Raw genomic sequence first — 18106 nt, 5'->3', positions numbered from 1 at the left:
TCGGACAGCGAAACACTCTCTTGCTAGAGGACTTTTGTTCTTTTTATTCCAAAGATATTAACGTTTATCTTCCCCTCTCTAGATTTTTACGAACCAAGTCAAAACTGCTTTTAAGTAATGTTAGGTAAGATCTAGTCACCATGACTAATGCACAATTCTTGTTCCTTTTTTTTAAAGTTTGGTCAAGAATCTCCGATACAGAGCGCAACGAAACAGAGCAAACGAGGGCGCAACGGCCGCATCTGGTTATACGAAGACCAGTTTGAACAGATATTCTAAAAACAAAATTTAAAACGTCGTTAAAAGTACCCTTAAAAAGAAGAGAGTAATGATACACGACTGTATGCGCGCGTGTGTGTGTCTATTTTTGTTTCGCTTCGATTAGCCTTGAACGAATGAACGATGTTTTCAGTATGTTTGTCAGTGGCACTGAAACACTCCCAACCAAACAAGAGATGCCAAAATGAAACATTAATTGCTCCTGAATGAAACAAAAACTTAAGACAAACAAAAAACTAGCCCCCAAAAAAAATGTTCCACGTAGAAAAACGAAAAAAAGAAGGAAAACCCCAACAAGTACTCTTATAAGTAGTAATGCGTGCAGTGTTCATCGATATGGTACAATACGCAGCAACAACAAGAACAACAAATACCAAAACATGAATCAACAACCAAATTTGCAAATGAATCCTTAACTCGAAACACTTTTAAATGAAAGTTAAAGAAATGTTACTTTAAATTCAACGGTTACATACTTTTACTTGCATTGTATACCGAAAGATCGAACACTTTTATTGAATTATTTCATAAATTTTACTTTTTTTTTATTGTTTCATGATATCATTTATGTCTTGCTTTTGATTTAATTTTCGTTCTACTTCTTCTTAAGCAGGCTGCAACCTCGAAAGTTTCTGGACCTGCAAAGGCACGATGCTTCTTTGAGATAAAACCCTTGAATTTATCGTAGTCAGTAAGTATCTTTTATTTATTTATTTATTATGACGGCTTGAAGCCATATTGTCAGCACCGCATGAGCTGACAAGGTACCAATGTAAAAACAAAACAAAAACAAAAAATTCACAACAAAGCACCAAGGTATTTCCTCCCTGATATTTCGCCTTATCCCGGGCGTGCTCGGTTGTAGATGTGTGGAAGTTGTGGTGTGTTTGTCCAGTTCTATCGTTGGTCCGGGACTATTGCTGTGTTGAGTGTGTTGGTGGTCAAGATGTGTGAACACGGAATTCCATCCTTCCGTGTAGCGGATCTAAACTGAAACAAAACAGAAGGAAAACAACAATTTTGACAGCACAAACATTTGCCTGGGTACAGTGTTCCTCAAACTGCCCAGCAGTGATAGCCCAAGCTCGATTAAGCCAGCATCGAACTCAGAAGCTATCGGCGAGTTCCATCCTGTAAAATCAGGGCCTCTGCTAATCACAAGGTCGCACTCGCCGACCACCTCCGAACCCAACGCCAGGAAGGCCGAACTCACCTCATCAAGGCAAGGCAGAGATGAAGAACACTGTTACAGAAAATTCTGCTTCTCTTCTTACGACAGTGTCGATTTGACCCCGGATGCTGTTGCTTCGTCAACGGATCACCCGTGGCACTACAAAGAACAATTAAGACAAAGACAAAGACAACACAACGAATAACAAAAAAGGAATGAAGGAGAGGGGATATGGATTGGAAGGATAATGGGGATGCGGAATCAAAGGATAAGACCGTTGTCTCTGGCGAATAGGAAGATAAGCCTCATGTATGCGAGGTCTCTGGTCGCCAACACTTTTCTTATTTCTACACCCGGTCGTCTGCCGATGCTCTCGACTGCGCCCAACAAGGAGGGTCTTGCAGTTTCAAACTCCACGCAGGACCACAGAAGGTGATCTTCAACGTGAAATCCGTCACCGCAGCCACACACCTTCGTCTGAGCCAGAGTTATACGCTGCAGATGAGCATTCAACGCGAAATGATTCGACATAAGTCGAGACATCATGCGTATGAATGCGTCAGTAAGTATCTACAATTTTGAAATCATTTATTTTGTTATGTTCTTTAAGTTGTTATGCCATGAAAAAAGAGTTATTAAATTCTGTTTTATTTACATGTTGGGTTATACACCTTTTTTAATTTATCTTTAATTGCACTCTATATATTTATATATTTTATATTCATTATTGTAACTGCTGTCCGTAGTCAATAGGTTACTTGAGGCAGGGTGACTGGCCCTGCGCTCAAGCCCACAAGGTACCTCTGGAGGGCCTCGTGGCAGTTCGGTTTAACTGTTCGGCAGTTCGGATGGAGAAGTTTCCTTAGGCTGTAGGATGACCGGTTGGCAACAAGCACCCTTGCGTGTAATCTATGTTTTTGCCGTTACTGACTTTTAAATCCTGAAAGGTGAAGACTTTTGGAGAACTCCAAAGGTATGGCTGACCCCTGGGTTGGCTTTCGATGTTATCATCATTTTGGTTTTCGCCTCCCTGATCTCCAACCTGTGGTTCTATGCCGCCTGCTTGATCCTTTGTTTTGTGTTTGTGCACTGGTACTTTTTTTTTTTATTTCACTTAAAACACAATTAAAACGAACATTAAAACAAACGTAAAATACGAGGCCGCGCGCGAGCCACGTCTGTCCCGGAACCGTGATGAGCAGAGAGTCCTCCAGGATCCGCATGATCCTTACTCACGAACTTCTACGCTCTTAAAGCGCATCCCCGATCGTTGCTAGAGCGAGACAGCCATATCCGCTACACATCGGATGCTGTCAGTTCCCTGACGGCATAGAGCGCACGGTTAGGCTACGTTCTAATCAGGATGCAACACTTTGGAATGCTTCAACTACGTGGAAGTGCGTCAATAAAATGAGATCTATGCCATCATCGTATGCCAGGATCTTGACTGACTTATAGCGGACGATCGTCGAAGTTTCTTCCTCCGAGTCTTGCATGGTTCTTGAGTCTAGCACCAGGTTGAAGAGAAGATATCCGTTAGCATAGTAGTCTAGGACTCGTGTTAGTAGAGGACTTCCGGGACGTATCAGAGACGGTTGCTCCTGATCTTTTGTGAGACGCATAAGTTTGAGGAGTCCATAATAGGTAGAATACGACCCTCCTGATGGCGGAGCTCCATATCCGAATTTACGATCGTACCAAGGTAGTAGAGGCCCTCTAACACTTCCAAATCGTCACCGATTGCTGCGGAGATACGTGTCCGAAGCTACGAGCCATCTTGAGGTAGTAGAAGTCGAAATCGTCGTCGTCTATTGTTGCTCTGCTTGTCAAAAGGACTCTATTGCGATCAAAACCCCATTAAGCAGGAACTTATTCAAGAATCAGGATTCTGAGGACACTCCGCCGATGGTGTTGCATTTCACATGCAAACCTAAGAATTTGAATGATTGGCTACACCAAACCAACCATGAACATCCAGGTCCCATGGCTTCCGTTCTCCAAGAATATCCGAGAAACCATGCACCTTAATTGGGACTTCTAGATCTACCAGTTTCACCAGCTGGTGTGGCTTCATCGCGTGCGGGACCTGTATTTGGTGCAGAAGGTTGTTATGTTGCATCCGGGTGCCTCTTCAGCAGCTCCCAACCTTCACAACCCAGGCGCTACTTACGAACCGGTATATTGCCCGCCAGGAGTGTCTACGAGTCGGAGCACACCACATAGCATCCAAACATTGCTTCTACATACCCTTGACTGCGCATCGTCATCCAACAACTACTAGGTTATGTTGCAACGCCATCGAACCTCACCTGACGGACGGTTTACCTGAGTCTAAGTTAGTCTTGGAGACTCCGTCAGTAAACTCGTGAAGAATATGGCAGTGTGTGAGGCATACATCCGGCTGAAACGCGATGCCAGTAGTATTGGAATGAGGATCAATGCGATGAAGACAAAGTACCTGCTTGCCAGAGGCTCTGACCGTGATAGAAGACGACTCGGAAGCAGAGTATTGGCGACGATCTGGAGGCAGTAGAGGAGTTTTGCTAACTTGGCACGGTCGTAACTTCGGACAACAATATAAGTATCTAAATCCGAAAGCGTATTGTACAGGGGAATCGTGCCTACTACGGGCTCCACAGACTCCTCAGATCCAGAAGACTCCTACAACGCACGAAATGCGCCATATATCGCACATTGATACGGCCGTTAGTGCTCTACGGGCACGAGTCCTGGACCTAAGCTGGTGGAGGTCCGGCTTCCAGGTCTAAGCCGGAAGGATACGCTTGTTAGAGCACGTGATGAGGATGCCAGACTCATGCCCTACCAGGAAATGGCTCGTCAGCGACTCGTTCGGCACGAGGCGTAGAGGAGCGCAGCGAGCGAGCGTTGGCTGGACCAAGTGAATTCAGACCTGAGGAAGATCAGATGCAGCCGGGGATGGAGGAGTGCAGCTATGGACCGAGTCTTCTGGAAACGGATTGAACACCAGGCCTTGTCTCTTAGACGTGCTCCATAGGAGCAGAAGGCCCAGAAAGAAGATGGAGTCATATTCACTGCTCCAACATGACGTCCCTTGAGCGCAGCACGCTATACCTCATGAAACATACTTACTTCATTGCTACAGTTATCGACTGCCATCATCAACACTGAACCGATTACCGCACAAAATGAGTAAAAAGTTTGTGTTTATTATTCCCAAAAAACATGTGTGACTAGTGTGACATACATAAAAATCAAACATTTATAGAAGAGATAGCCCGGCTACGGTACGGCCCGGTGTACACATACACAGTGGGGGTACAATCATCCTCAATTCTGTTCGTGCCTGGATCTCAACATGTCAACGGTGCTACGCTCAATGGTTAACGCAACGCAACTACTTGCGACCTACGCGCACACAGCTTTTCTGGCCCAATCGAGACAAGCCCATGGTAGATTTTAGATGCTAGGAAAATGAAAAATATTGAAAATGATTTACTGTAACTGTATTTGTGTGTGTACATGTTTTTGTGCTTTTGTTTTATTTAAATCTCTCAAATAGCTCCAACTGTGTTTCTTTGCCTTTTTTGTTGTGCACCCAACTACTCCGGAGACCGTACTTTGCTCGTATTCTTTTAAACACGGATTTAGCTTTCAAATTCGGACGTTTGCATATACATATTTTGCTCTTTATCTGTTACTGTTATTTCTATCACTTCATTAAATGAAACAATAGCTACATAAAACGTATCATTAGTAAATTCAAGAGTTAGAACACAATTCGTTTTCGCAAAGGGGTTTGCTGATGCGTGTCTACGCTCATTTTGGTAAGTAAGGACATAATAGCGCCTGCTGTCGCGGCTGTATAAGCTACCCCATCCACTGTATCCAAAAAACCAAGCAAACTTGCTCTGCTGGTCTTTATCTGTATCTGTAAGCTTCTTCTCGTGAAAATGGGATTGATTTGCTTATTTTTGCTTCACTTATCAACATGATTAAATATGCTTACAGATTGGGTTTTTTAATTAAATTACAATTATTTCATTTCCCCCCGTTTTTCTTGCAACAAACACCGTCTCTTTCGAGGACGATTTGAATTCTATTTCCCTTTTTTACATGCATCAATGATTTGTAGTTTTGCTGGCGGTGTATTCACAATTATTACTCCAGAACGCGTGTTGAATGTAAGTGTGTATAAAACTCTGCCCTAGCACTGGTTTTTTGTTTTGTGTTTTGTTACTCTCTGTTTAAAATTACGACATTTCAGTGAATTTGCGCTTGCTTGCATATTTTTGGACAATTTTTTTTTCTTATTTCTGGCTTTTTTCCTTTGCCACTCACAAAAATGGCCAAGCAACTTTTATTAATGTGTTCATTTAAAAACCAAAAATTAAAAAAAAAGATTATGAGAAATTATATAAAAAGGAGGCCACTCGATATATATATGCAGTTTGACAGTATTGGTGATACAGCATTTGTTTTTATCTAACGACATTATCTGTGTCTGTAATACTGAACAAGTTTAAGTAAGTTCTAAATAAGTCCTGACAGCAACAAAACCACACCCACACAGCTTAACCACCTACAATCTTAGGCAGTTGGATGTTGCAGTGTGCATGTGTGTGCGTGTGTTACCGAAAAAAAGAATTATTCAAACTCGATGAATAAATTAGGGGTTTAAATCCACCTGGCATTTCTGTTTTTATATTTGCTTTTCCTCAATAAGAAAAAACACACACACACACAAAATCACTGAACACACATACAAATAAAATAAAAAAGTCACAAACGAAACGGTTTTATAGACGCAAACCTTTCTTTCTCAGTCTCGCATGCACGTGAAACAGTTTTTCCTTCTCGTTGTTCGACGCTTGTATTCAAAAACAGTATAGCTTAAACAAACAGCAGCAAGAAAATAAAAACAACGCGACTTAAAATAAATATTTTCCTTTATAAACTTTCTCACGATTGCCCTACTCACACTACTTGGTTTATAGCGGTGTGCCGGTACACGGTGCCACAATGTTTTCACAACATTTTCCCTAACGTACGCTTTTGTTTGGAGAAAAAAAAAGGAAAGAAAAGACAAAACGAAACACACACACACAAGCATAAAGAAGAACAGTCTGTTAATTTGTCAATAGTTGGCAAAGAAAAATAGGAAACAGAACAAAAACAAACTAACTCGAGTAACTGATTGAAACAGTATCAAAAATAAAAAGGAAAGCAGAAAAGATAACAACAAAGATAAGTGTAGTGGTGTCAACCGGGGCGGACACCGAGAGGCAGCATTCGCTAAAGTAAGAAGATAGTAATTGAACAAACAAACGAAACAAAAAGGGGCTCAAATCTACCATATCCTATAAACATCACTGTTGTCCGCGCATCGGTGACTTCACTTCACACTAAGGTTTAACATTTTGTTTAACTTATCGATCTCTTCGTTCAAACTCATTGCTCCTACACTTTCTGGACACATTTTAAGCCTACTGTACCACAGCAACCGTTTACCCTGTGTGCTTTACATTATCTCTCTCTCTCTATCCCGGTGCTCGGTCGGATGCGTTGATACGCATCGCTCTATCCCTTCTCCTTGCATTCGTGTTTTCGTTCGTCGGATGAGTCCCGCGGTTCACTGTTCGCTCTTAACTAATAAGCACGATTTTACATAATTTACATAATTTTCTTTTTAAAACCTTCTTAAAAGGAGCAAAAAGAAAACAAACAGCACCAGCACTCAAAGCATTGGAAATTGACCTGAAGTTGCATGATATTAGTGTAATGTATCGAACAAAAAAAAGGCTAGCCGAAAACTACACCTCGATGACCACGGTCCGTCAGCTCTCAAACCCGCTCGGTGTGGTTTTGGAAGGACATCACACACACACAAACACACTGCCACCAGCCAGTTCTACCCTTGTGTGGTTTTGATTCCCGCAGAACGGCCAGGCCGTTTTATTTTTTTGCTGGTAAATTTATATCTAGAAATAGAAGAAGAATAAATGGTTAGCTTTAGCAAATTCAAAACACCTCACATCTGTAAAACAATGCGGCTAGAGCGTTATATAGGAATATTTAAAAAAATAAAAGGGGTTTAAAAGTAATTTACTAACCTTGCCAATGATTCGCTTATGCAAATCAGAATATTTAAATACAAAATCTACTGTATGCCAAATCTACCAAGATGATTTTTCTTGTTTTTTTCAATAATATATTTTAAATATTTAATACAAAAACTAAAATAAAATCAAGGCAAAATACACCTTTTCATACGTGAAGTAAAAATTCGATACCTTCTAAGAAAATAAAAACAAAACGAAGATGAAAATGAAGATTTTTTAAAAGATTTAAGAAATGATGGAATTTTCTATATTATTAAACAAATTGGAAAGTTATTAAATTAATTGTTCTCATCATTTCAGTCATAAAAGATTTTTTTAAATAATTTTCATCAATATGAAAATCAGCCGCGAATTGCTAATATTTTACTTGTGGCACGACATTTGCTTATCATTTATACATTTAAGATAAGTAATAAGTAGCTTTTGATTGAGAGAGCGTCAGATACGTCCATTTTTTATTTTGATTCAGATGCTTAAAGCTGGATTCACTGCTCTGTCGTATGGAACATGGGGATGGGAATTGACGTATTAGCTCTCGTACTATTGAAACTGTCATCCGACAATTTATAAACGACTAGTAGACTCCATAAAATGTGGACTAGTCATATGCGACTTAGCAGAGACTCCAGCCTTGGTCGTATATGGCTAGTACATTGCATCAGATTTGACCGATAAGGTCGGACTAAGGCTGGAGTTACTTCTCGATCGTACGAACATGATATGGAATGGTACAGTCCAAACTGTCTCTCAACCTTATCCGTCGAATTCCATACAATGTTCGTACGACTAGTCTTATAGGATTGAGCAGTAGCTCCAGCCCAGCAGGCAACTCTTCGCTTCATCAATCCTCAGGCAATTGTTTAACTAAGTAGTAGTATAGATAGTATTGCTAGGTTGGTGTGATTAGTGTACTAGACCTGGAATGACCTACAGTGCGGAACAGAACAATAAGACCACTAGATTTTTTGTAAAAACTAGAAAATGTTAGCAATATGGTCAGGCCGGCCCTAATAATAAAAAAATAGAAAATTTGAAGGTATAGGTAGGTAAGTATGATGTTTTGCAAAGTTATTTATTATTTATTTACATATGACGGCTTGACGCTCATAAACAATGTAAAAACAATTTTTAAAGATTTGTTGAAAGATTCAGTAAACCTCGGCATGCAATAATTGGAGTTTTTATGCAAAAATTATTATATTTTTATTTTTAGTATTTTTTCTTGCAATTCTTTAGATCCCAGCTTTTTATCAAAAATCATTTTTCAAAATATGTATTTACATTCCTGGCACAGTACCCATAATAAGTATTGTGCAGCTTTGTAAATGCAGTCAGAAATGGCTATTTATGGGATATGAATTGCTTTCAATGCATCGTGAAGTTCGAAAACCAAAGAAAACAATATATTAAATTTAGACATAATCAGAATTTTAGGAAATATAAAAAAAAATCCTGCAGTCTGTGTCTGTAAAGTAAATGGGGCGCTCAACCCCTGTTGTTTCTATGGGAGCATTTCGTCATTCATTTTTTTACGAATATTTCGAAAACGATGGATTTTCGTAAGTGGCCTTTTAGTTGTGTTACATGATGCAATTTTCAAACCAATGAAAAAATATTTGTTAGTGTGCGTAAAAATATATATATATTTACAAAAAACTATGAAAAAAACCTTTGTTTTTACTATCTACACCATTGCAAAACGCCATATTTACCTATGGCTTCAAATTAATTCTCAAAAAAACTGGTGGCCTTATTGTGCTGTTAGGCACTGTATTTTAACGCTACAAATACTAAAAAATATATTTATCTTTGTTTCGTTTTGTTAAATGTGTGTATGTTCCAGTCTGAATAATGTGTAACGCTAGGGAAAAAAAGTGCAGAAAATGTTTAAAATAAAAACAAAAATTGTGCAACATGCGTACGAATACAAACACACTTAAACATCTAAAATAAAAGAAAACGAAATTATTATTGCTGTTATTAATTAAAGAGAATATATATATTTTTTCAAGTACGTAAACAATAACTTTTGTTACATGGTTAGTGCGAGAAAAAAAAACGAAAAATAAACTGAATCTAACGGAATAATTTAAATAATATACCACATTCGAGCGGTAAGATGACTTCACGGATCGTGCGTATCTAATGTACAGTGTAAGAAATAAAGGCAGGTGATAATTTGGTTTTTGTTTGTGAGTGTGTGTGTGTGTTTAGCCGTGCGTGGTTTTACAATTGAAAAGGGTGATCTGGTTGTGCTTTTATCTACATGTGCATGTTAGCAAAAAAAGAAAACTGTGCATCGTGCAATGACCGTTGACTAAATACTAAAGACTAAATGCGCATTACTCCATTCTCTGTACATCGTTCTCGTACTGTTGGATAGCACTAGCTTGTAAAGGTGATGGATCCGACTACTACTAAGCAACAGGCCACACAGCAAATTACGCCACAAATGAGGAGTGGGAAAAATTTGGAAGAAAATAAAGCTTTAATGCTTACATCGGTATCTTTAGGCATCCGGGCAGTGAAGGTGGTGTTCGGTGCGTTCGGTTTGGATGATAGGGTCGCACCGGCAGCAACCGCCGCGACAGCGGCCGCCGTCGCCTTCGTATCGGGCGATGGCCGCAGCGCCTGCCGTTTGGCCACGATTTCAAGCATCTCGTTCAGGATCGCACCCTCGGCAGCAACGTCCGAAGAGTTCTTATCAAGCTCTGCGCAATGGAAGGGAAAGCGTAAAGGGTGTGATTAATCAAAATTTCCTTCCCCCGGCGCTATGGCAGCGTGCGCCTGCCCGAGTACTTACTACCGTATGACAACCGCATGTTGAGCTCTTCCTTTAGTTGCGCGTGCCGATGTTCGAGCTGTAGCTCCTGCTGCCGTATGCTGAGCTCGTCGTCCCGCACCTTCAGCCGCGTGATGCTGCTCATGATTTCTAACCATTCCTTCACCAGCCCGTCGTCGTTAGCACCCAGATTGGTGGCGTTGCCTTTCTTGAGAGTTTCACTCTCGCCCCGAAGCTCCTTCTCGATTTCTACGCCGCGCGTTTCCAGATCTTTGATCTTTACGTCTATTTCTTCCTGTTCTCGTTGTATCTCTTGAGCAATTCTCAGTCTGTGGATGGGTAAAGAGGGCAAGGGGAGTTTGCAATTAGTACTGAGTTCCACTTTCGTCATGCCGCTAAGCACACTACCTTTTCAATTCCGCTTGCCTCGATGTTTTGGACATTGCACGTATTTTCTTCATTTCGTTTTTCGATTCGTTGGCGGCACCCGCTTCGTCTGTAAATGAATTGAAAATTAAATTAACTTTCTGCATAATATCTTAAACGAATGGGATTTTCCCTCTTCTACCTACCATCCGAGCGCTCGTAGTTAAGCGGAAGCGGTGGAATTGGTGGTGGTTCCAGCTCTTCCGCTTCCTTACGCCCGATCGGTGTGTAGCTGTTGTGGTGCACATAGACCGCATTCATATCGACCCCAGCAGCTGCAACGGGCGATACGTTGGCCGTCGTCGTTGGCAAACCATTCGGTACGTTACTGTTCAGGCAATCGTCCGAAGCGCACCTTCCATACGGGGAACTCTCCTTTGTCTGGCGAGTCAGTTTGGCACCGGGGAGAAAAATAGGGATTAATAAGATTCGTACGCCTTTTTCGAACCAGATACGTGTACAACCGAACTCAAACCGAACTTGTTTGGTTAACTTTACTTCTCTACTTTGTGTGTGTGTGTGTGCGTGTGTAAGAGTGGTTTTACTAGCTAGCGATAACCGGCTATTTTATATGTACATCAAAGTGAGTTAGTCGAGCAACAACACAACTAAAATAAAACAAGAAAATATATGTAAAATCTACGTTAGAAAATAAAAATGTATTGGTAATGCGATAACTGGCACTTAAGGGTTAGATTAAGGCAACATTAAGGGCAAATTAAATTTTAAGCTTATTTATAGCATTTTTTTACCCTGTGTTTCAATTAAATGATAAGTAGAAAATCTTTTTTAGAAGCTTTAAGCACATTAGCACATTTTCTTTAGAAATTATCAAGTGGCGTTTATGGGTATGAAAATATTATCTATTTTGAGTTTGAGTATTTAAATGGTTTTAACATTATTTTTTGTATTTTACGCTTGCTAAAAAAATATTTATCTGACTGTTATAATACATTCAACATTGCACAAGTGCTCATTTAGTGTGATATATTCAAAATTATACACATGGTTATAACGATTCTTCTATAAGAGTTGGCGGACAACTGAGTTAAATTGTAGTAAAGAAGATCTATAGAAAGAAAACATATTGAAGAAAGCCAATTTGGAAAGTATACTCTTTGTATATATTTTTTTACAGGGTTTTTCTGTTGATAATATAAACGATTCGATCCTTTTTGTAAAATATTTTCATAAAATGGTAAAAATTAAATTGGGGCGATCCGGTGGCCGAGGCGACAGCGGCGCCGGTCTTCACACGGGCAGGGCTGGGGTTCAAATCCCATCCAGACCGACTCCCTGCACGTAAGGCTGACTACTTTACTACGGGTAAAATTAAGTCACAGAAAGCCAGAAATGACAGGCCGAAACCTCTCGAGGTTTTGTGCCAAGGAAGAAGAAGAAGAAGATGGTAAAAAGCTCGATGACATGGGAACGGCTTCATATGACAGGGGATTTATTGTGCAGTTACCAGATGATATTGTAATCGAGGCCGATGATATATTGTACACGACCTGTCAGCGATGGGGTAGGGGAACGTAATTCAAAGGTATAAACGCGGGCTGTAAAATTGAGCTGTAAATGCAGAAAATCGGTTGTATACGAATTGTAATTTTACGCCAGGAATCAGTGTTTTGATATTCAATAGCAATATTTTTTTTCGATTTCCAAACACAAAGAACTTCAAAACAAGAGCGTGTGACAATCTTACATCCTGCGCTAAAAACGGTAGGTGACGCACTTACACGAGTGCTGACAGGCCGTGTACAATATCATCGGCTACAATATTACAATATCATCTGGTAACTTCACAATAAAAGGTTATTGCTTCCCCTGTCATCTGAAGCCAAAAAGATCGATGCTTTTATATTATCAACTGAAAACCCCTGTACCATTAGAACTTCTAATTCCTTTAAGTAATTTTAAGGTAATCTTTTTACAACAGAAAACAAAACTGTTTTAGCTAAAAAAAATATAGAGTGTTCAGTAAACAACATGCTGTTAACCTAAGAAAAAACATTAACACAATATAGCATGCAATTCAAACATCCAATCAAAACCAGAATGCAGAATGAAACTAAGTGAATAACATTAAATATACTCCTAAAACAATGCACAACTAGCAACAATCGAACAAACAAACAAAGCAACGAACAAAAAAAAATAACCCAAAACTAAAAAAAGCGCTTACACCACAACTAATGTTCCTCATATCAAAGCATGACTGTGGGAGAAGAGAAACAAAACGCAGACAATGAAAATGATCACAAATATGTCACTAAATCAATCAAGCGAGAGCATGAGCTTTTTTGTAGCGTTGACCGTCACCGTGGAAAGGCAATCACCACCATCACCAGTCTCGTGTCCCGCGCATCTCCAAGGATTCCCTGACAAAACCTCCCGCAAACGTACCTTTGATTTGTCCTTCAGCTTTGGTGAGATTTTAAACCGCAAGAAGCCTCCTCCACCGCTAGTGGATGAGCCAGCGCCGGGTACAGAATCAGACGGACCACCGTTGGCAGTGAGCAGTGTTGGCCGATCCTTGGTCGGTGACGACTCCTTACTGCCGCCATTTTCCGTTTTTTTGCGACCGTTGAAAAACTCCGATACCTTCTCGATGATGCTTTTGCGCCGTTCGCGATCCTTGCCCCGTTTGCCACGGGTGCGCAAGCGTACCTCCGAACCGGTGTCCTGCTCAATCGTGCTCGTATGCATCAGGTTCGGGTCGGAGATGTAGTCGGTCAGCTTTTTCGGCGTACTGTGCTGTAGTTCTCCAGCGGACACGGATGGGTCCACCTTTGCAATGCTGCTGGTGCTCGTTACCAGCAGTCCCGGTTGGTGATGATGATGGTGGTGATGGTGATGGTGATGCAGCGAGGATAGAGACTGCTGCTGCTGTTGCTTCAACATCGATACATCGTTAACGCTCTTGGAGGTGATGAGCTTCGTACGCGCCTGATCCTTACATTTCGCATCGTCCGATTTGTTCGGATCAATCGCGTCCACGTCATCGTCATCGGTGAGTCCGCGCATCGTGATGTGATACTTTTTGCGCAACAGCAGTAACCGATCTTCGGGCGACAGACCCAAATCCTGGTTAGATTTTAGCCGTGCCCGTGAACGTGCCTCCTCGCGCAGCTGCTCCGTAGTTAGCGGTTGCTCACCGTCGCCAAACGTACCGGCCGCATTGCGGGGCGTTATTAGCTGCTGCTGGTAGGCCGCGGATGCCAAGAGCTGGTCCGGGTGAGGATGCGGTGCTGATTTGCCATTCGCAAAGCCAATGTTTTCCTTCAACGCGTCGCAGGCACTGCTGCTCAGCACTGCTGAGGAGGGCAAGGCGCGCATTGACATAACGCTACTGTACACGTTACTCTGATTGCTAACCGGTAGTGGCGTTCGTTCCAACTCCTTTAGCGAAGCCCCACCTCCAGACCGGAAGCTGGCGGCTGTCGCCGCAGTTGGTGAATCGCCGACGGATTCCACCGCTGCACCATTGGCACCACCATTACTACTCTGGCCGACTAGGACATTGCTACGGTTACGGCTGCGGTTGAGACGCTTTTCCGCGTTCAGCTGCTTCTTCGTTTGCAGCTTATCCATGACTAGATCATGTATGAGATCCTTCTGCTTTACGCGCTCTTTCGTGATCTCTTCAATCTTTTTCTCCACACTCTTCGGTTGTGGTGTGTCCGGTTCGAGGACGGCAGAGGACGAAACGGTTCCCAGCTTCTGCTGCTGATCGGGCGTAAAAAGCTCTGCCTGCTGCCCGGTGGAACCGGACGCAGCACCGTCACACTCCTGCTCGTCCATCCCTTCCCTGTTCGCTTCCGAAAGCGTCAGCACCATCTCACCCTTGGAAGACTTTCGCTTACCCTTCTTTACCTCGAGCGAATCGCGCGCATTGCTGATCTGTTGAATCTTTTGCTGCAAACGCTTCACGTACTTCTCGTACCCGATGTCTTCGATGCCTTTGAGCGAATCCTTCCGTACGTCCTTGCGCTCCAGGCTGCTCCGTTTGCCGGATAGCGATTCGACGGAAATTTTCCTCGCCGGGCTTTCGTCTCGCGAGCGGGAGTTGGATTTCGCTGCCAGTTCCGGATCGGGTGTACGATCAGCAGCAGTACTGCTATGGCCATTGCTGTTAATCGCTCCACCGCAGTGAAGCGATGAGCTGTACGAAGTAGCGCTACCTCGACCACTGGTGCTACCGGCGTTCGGGTTCGCCGGATCTGGTTCGTGCCCGGTGGCAGTGGATGGTGCTGCCACTACCATCGTTAGTGCGTCACTTTCGTCGTTTGTCGCGGTACTGTTCGTTGTCGTACCCGGGGCCGTACCCTGGGAGGAGCTTATCAACAGCAGACTATCCTCCTCGATATCGGGCGCACACTCGACGGAGCAGACCTGCTCGCCAAGCTTTATGTTTTGACTAGCGAGCGTGGAAAAGGTAATTTTCCCGAGCGGTTCCTCGTTCATGGGCGTTTTCGCGTCATCGTTAGCGAGCAGATACGAACCCTGCTCGATGTAGTCCATCTGCGGCCGACCAGCAATTTGATTGTTGATCGCTTCCACCAACTTTGGCTGACCCGTGCCGTACGCGTGACTTAATGGAGGGTATACGGCACGTTTGGATTCTACCGTCGGGTCCATGATTTCCATGTAACCTCGATTCTTCAGCATCATCCGATTCGTGGTGGAGTACGTCTCGATACAACTTTCCTCCTCCGACCCTGTGTCCATAAATTCGATATCTTCCAGCGCCAGGTTTCGTATAATGCCGTCCTCGGTGGCAGTGATTCCATTGCGAGGCTGCATGCTGGCGGCTGTGTAAGAGGCCGGTACGGATCGTACCATCGCCGCTCCATCCCCACCATTACTGCTGCTCGGTAGCTTTTTGTGCTGCAGCCGCGGATGCTTTGGTTTGTGATTTCGCCTGATGGTGCCTTTGTTGGAGTTGAGCGCAAATTCCAGATCGACAAAGTTCTCCGACACTGCGTCATCCGCTGCCCAGTCGGATAGTTCCGTTTCGGTAAGATTGTTCTGCGTTGTCACTTCCGTGTCATCCTGCGAGTCAGAGTCCGCATCCGGTGCACCCCGCTTCGTGTACGGGGGCACCGTCGGTGAGGCAAGCAATGTTCCACCCGGTACCTCACCAGCCATCGGCGTTTGCTCCGTGTCCGTTTCAACGTCCACCGGGGGCGCATTGTGTGGGTTGAGGTTTAGATGCATCGACTTCTGCAAGGAGGTACGCTGATCGGCATCGAGCACGAATGGGAGATTTTTCAGCGTATCGATTTTGTTTTCATTACGCGAATCAAACTTAAAGCAGGGATTGCGTTGCGAGACAAAGTTCGAGAGAGATGAAACCGGGTCCGCCTTCATCGGAAGTGGTGTTGGCGTGCTGGCACATTCACCTTCCTCCGTATCACTTTTCGTTTGCACCGCGGTGTTTTCGTCGGGCTGATCCATTCGCTTCCCTTCCTCATCCGGCGCGCCACACGACGGTAGAGCACTTTCACCTTCAAGGACCGTATTAATGCTATCCTGATTGATCTCCGCCTGTAGCATCTGTGCCGCTATCTGCGTGTCCGGTGGTAGCTTCTCCATCAGCTTCAAATCCTCCGGATCGCCGATGTAGCGCCCGTCGATGATCATTAGGCTGTCGATCTGCATCAACTCGCCGGTTGCATCGCGCACTTCCAACCGTGGCACAAACCGCTCATCGTTCTGCGTCTCGGGGCTGGTGGTAGAATCGAGTATGAAGTGCGGAATGTCCTCTACGCTCGAGGTACTACTGCTACTGCTGCTGCTACTTGAACTACTGATCTCGCTACTATTCGAACCAGATTCCGAAATGCTGTCCGATTCAATCTCTTCCTCCTTCGTCCAGGGCACATCCAGCGGTACCTGCAGAGTGGTTTCGTGACATCCGTCCTCTCCTTGCTGCTGTTGCGCTTGTTGTTCGGGAGGCGTATTGGATGTTTTACCCACCAGCAGCTTCTGCTTCACCACACCGTTCGTGTTGGCTGCATGCTGTTCGATTTTATTCTCATTACTATCGATCCGAATGTTGCTGATTATGTCCGGCACGGCCGAAGAATTCGTCGGCCGCTCGTTACCGAGCTTCGACGGTGCAATGCTAAAGTCGAGCGTTGTCTCCACCAGTGAACGATCACAGTTGGGCGAATCAGTCGTTAGGTCGATGTACGTGTGCTTCAGGTTCGTGATGTACTTGTGCTCCACTAGGCCACCGGTTTCGTTTGCCGCAGTGTCACGATGCGTTGCATCGTTCACCTTCTCCGGCGTAACGAGATCGATAATTTCCAACACTTCCTCCCCATTGTTGTTGTTGTTGTTATTGTTGCGCTTATTGTTATTGTTGTTGTTGTTGAGGCTGTTCTTTAGTTTAGCCGTATGATCAATGTGACCATTGCCAACACCGTCGTGTTCCGCCTGTGGTTGCTTCGTCTTGGAAATAGGCGATGAGTTTTGTGACCGTGCCTGTTGCTGATCGGTACCAGTCGGCTGCTGCTGCTGTTCCGACTTCTGCTCTTCTTTCCCAGCGAAGCTTTCGTTCGATTTGATCTCGTTCAGCTTGTTCTCGACCAGTGTGGTGTTGATCGTTTCTACCAGCGAGGAACGCTTGTTAGCACCCAACGCCAATGCACTACTGCTACCGTTAACATTGCCCGTGCCGGTCCTTTTGCCTTCGTACACATTCTCCTTCTCCGTATCGTTAACAGACTCCGATGGAAGGGTTGGTGGTGCTGGGACGGTAGAGGATTCTTCTCGTGTTCGATTGCCCCCAGCCGACGGAGGGTTCGTCGTACTGTTCTTCAGGAACGTCTGCATCGTGGGACTTATTTGGGCAGCCGGGTTCAGCAACTTCTGGCACTCGGTTATGTTCGAGTGGAACGATTTGAACTTCGAGTCAAGTGCCGACGCAGAACCAGACTTTAGAATTCCGAGCCCGGTCGTACCTTCGCCAAGCAGATATTTCTTCTTCAGCTCCAGACTCTTCTTCGATGCAATTCCTTCCGTGCTGGCAGTCTTACTGAGCACGTAATCGCCTGGCCGGGGAACGGCCAGTGGAGCACGGTTCTGGACTAGCTTGATCGTTGGATCAACCTCCACCAGGGGTTTAAACTCCAGATGGAACGAAGGCGGAACACGCTGCGGCTGCTCATCGTCAAACTCCGAATCGGTAGATATCTCCGTTGAGTTCACCTCGGAATCGGTAGCACCCTGGAAAGGTAAAACGGAAAAAAAGAACGTAACATTAACACTATCGTCTCAGTCAACGACACGTCAACTCGGTACGAGAAAACATTTATAAAGTTTAAGGTAACAACA

General features: G+C 43.7%; 1 protein-coding gene across 2 annotated transcripts in view; it reads right to left on the bottom strand.

Annotated features, from left to right (window-relative positions):
• Positions 1–4618: 4618 nt before the first annotated feature.
• The window catches only part of LOC118506709 (F-actin-monooxygenase Mical), a 67760-nt gene continuing 54272 nt past the window's right edge, over positions 4619–18106 (bottom strand). Inside the window, exons 12-18 of one of the 2 annotated variants that reach the window (XM_036044271.1) lie at positions 13169–17998; positions 12948–12980; positions 10906–11140; positions 10742–10829; positions 10355–10662; positions 10051–10262; positions 4619–7410 (exon numbers count right to left, since the gene is read on the bottom strand). In XM_036044271.1, the coding sequence (XP_035900164.1) occupies positions 7405–7410; positions 10051–10262; positions 10355–10662; positions 10742–10829; positions 10906–11140; positions 12948–12980; positions 13169–17998 (5712 nt within the window). In that variant the 3' untranslated portion in view covers positions 4619–7404. The remainder of the gene's footprint in view (positions 7411–10050; positions 10263–10354; positions 10663–10741; positions 10830–10905; positions 11141–12947; positions 12981–13168; positions 17999–18106) is intronic. The other variant, XM_036044280.1, reaches the window with a different exon arrangement.

This window comes from Anopheles stephensi, chromosome X, assembly GCF_013141755.1.
Source record: "Anopheles stephensi strain Indian chromosome X, UCI_ANSTEP_V1.0, whole genome shotgun sequence".
Taxonomy (NCBI): Eukaryota; Metazoa; Arthropoda; class Insecta; order Diptera; family Culicidae; genus Anopheles; species Anopheles stephensi.
This window is presented reverse-complemented; position numbering and strand designations above follow the sequence as displayed.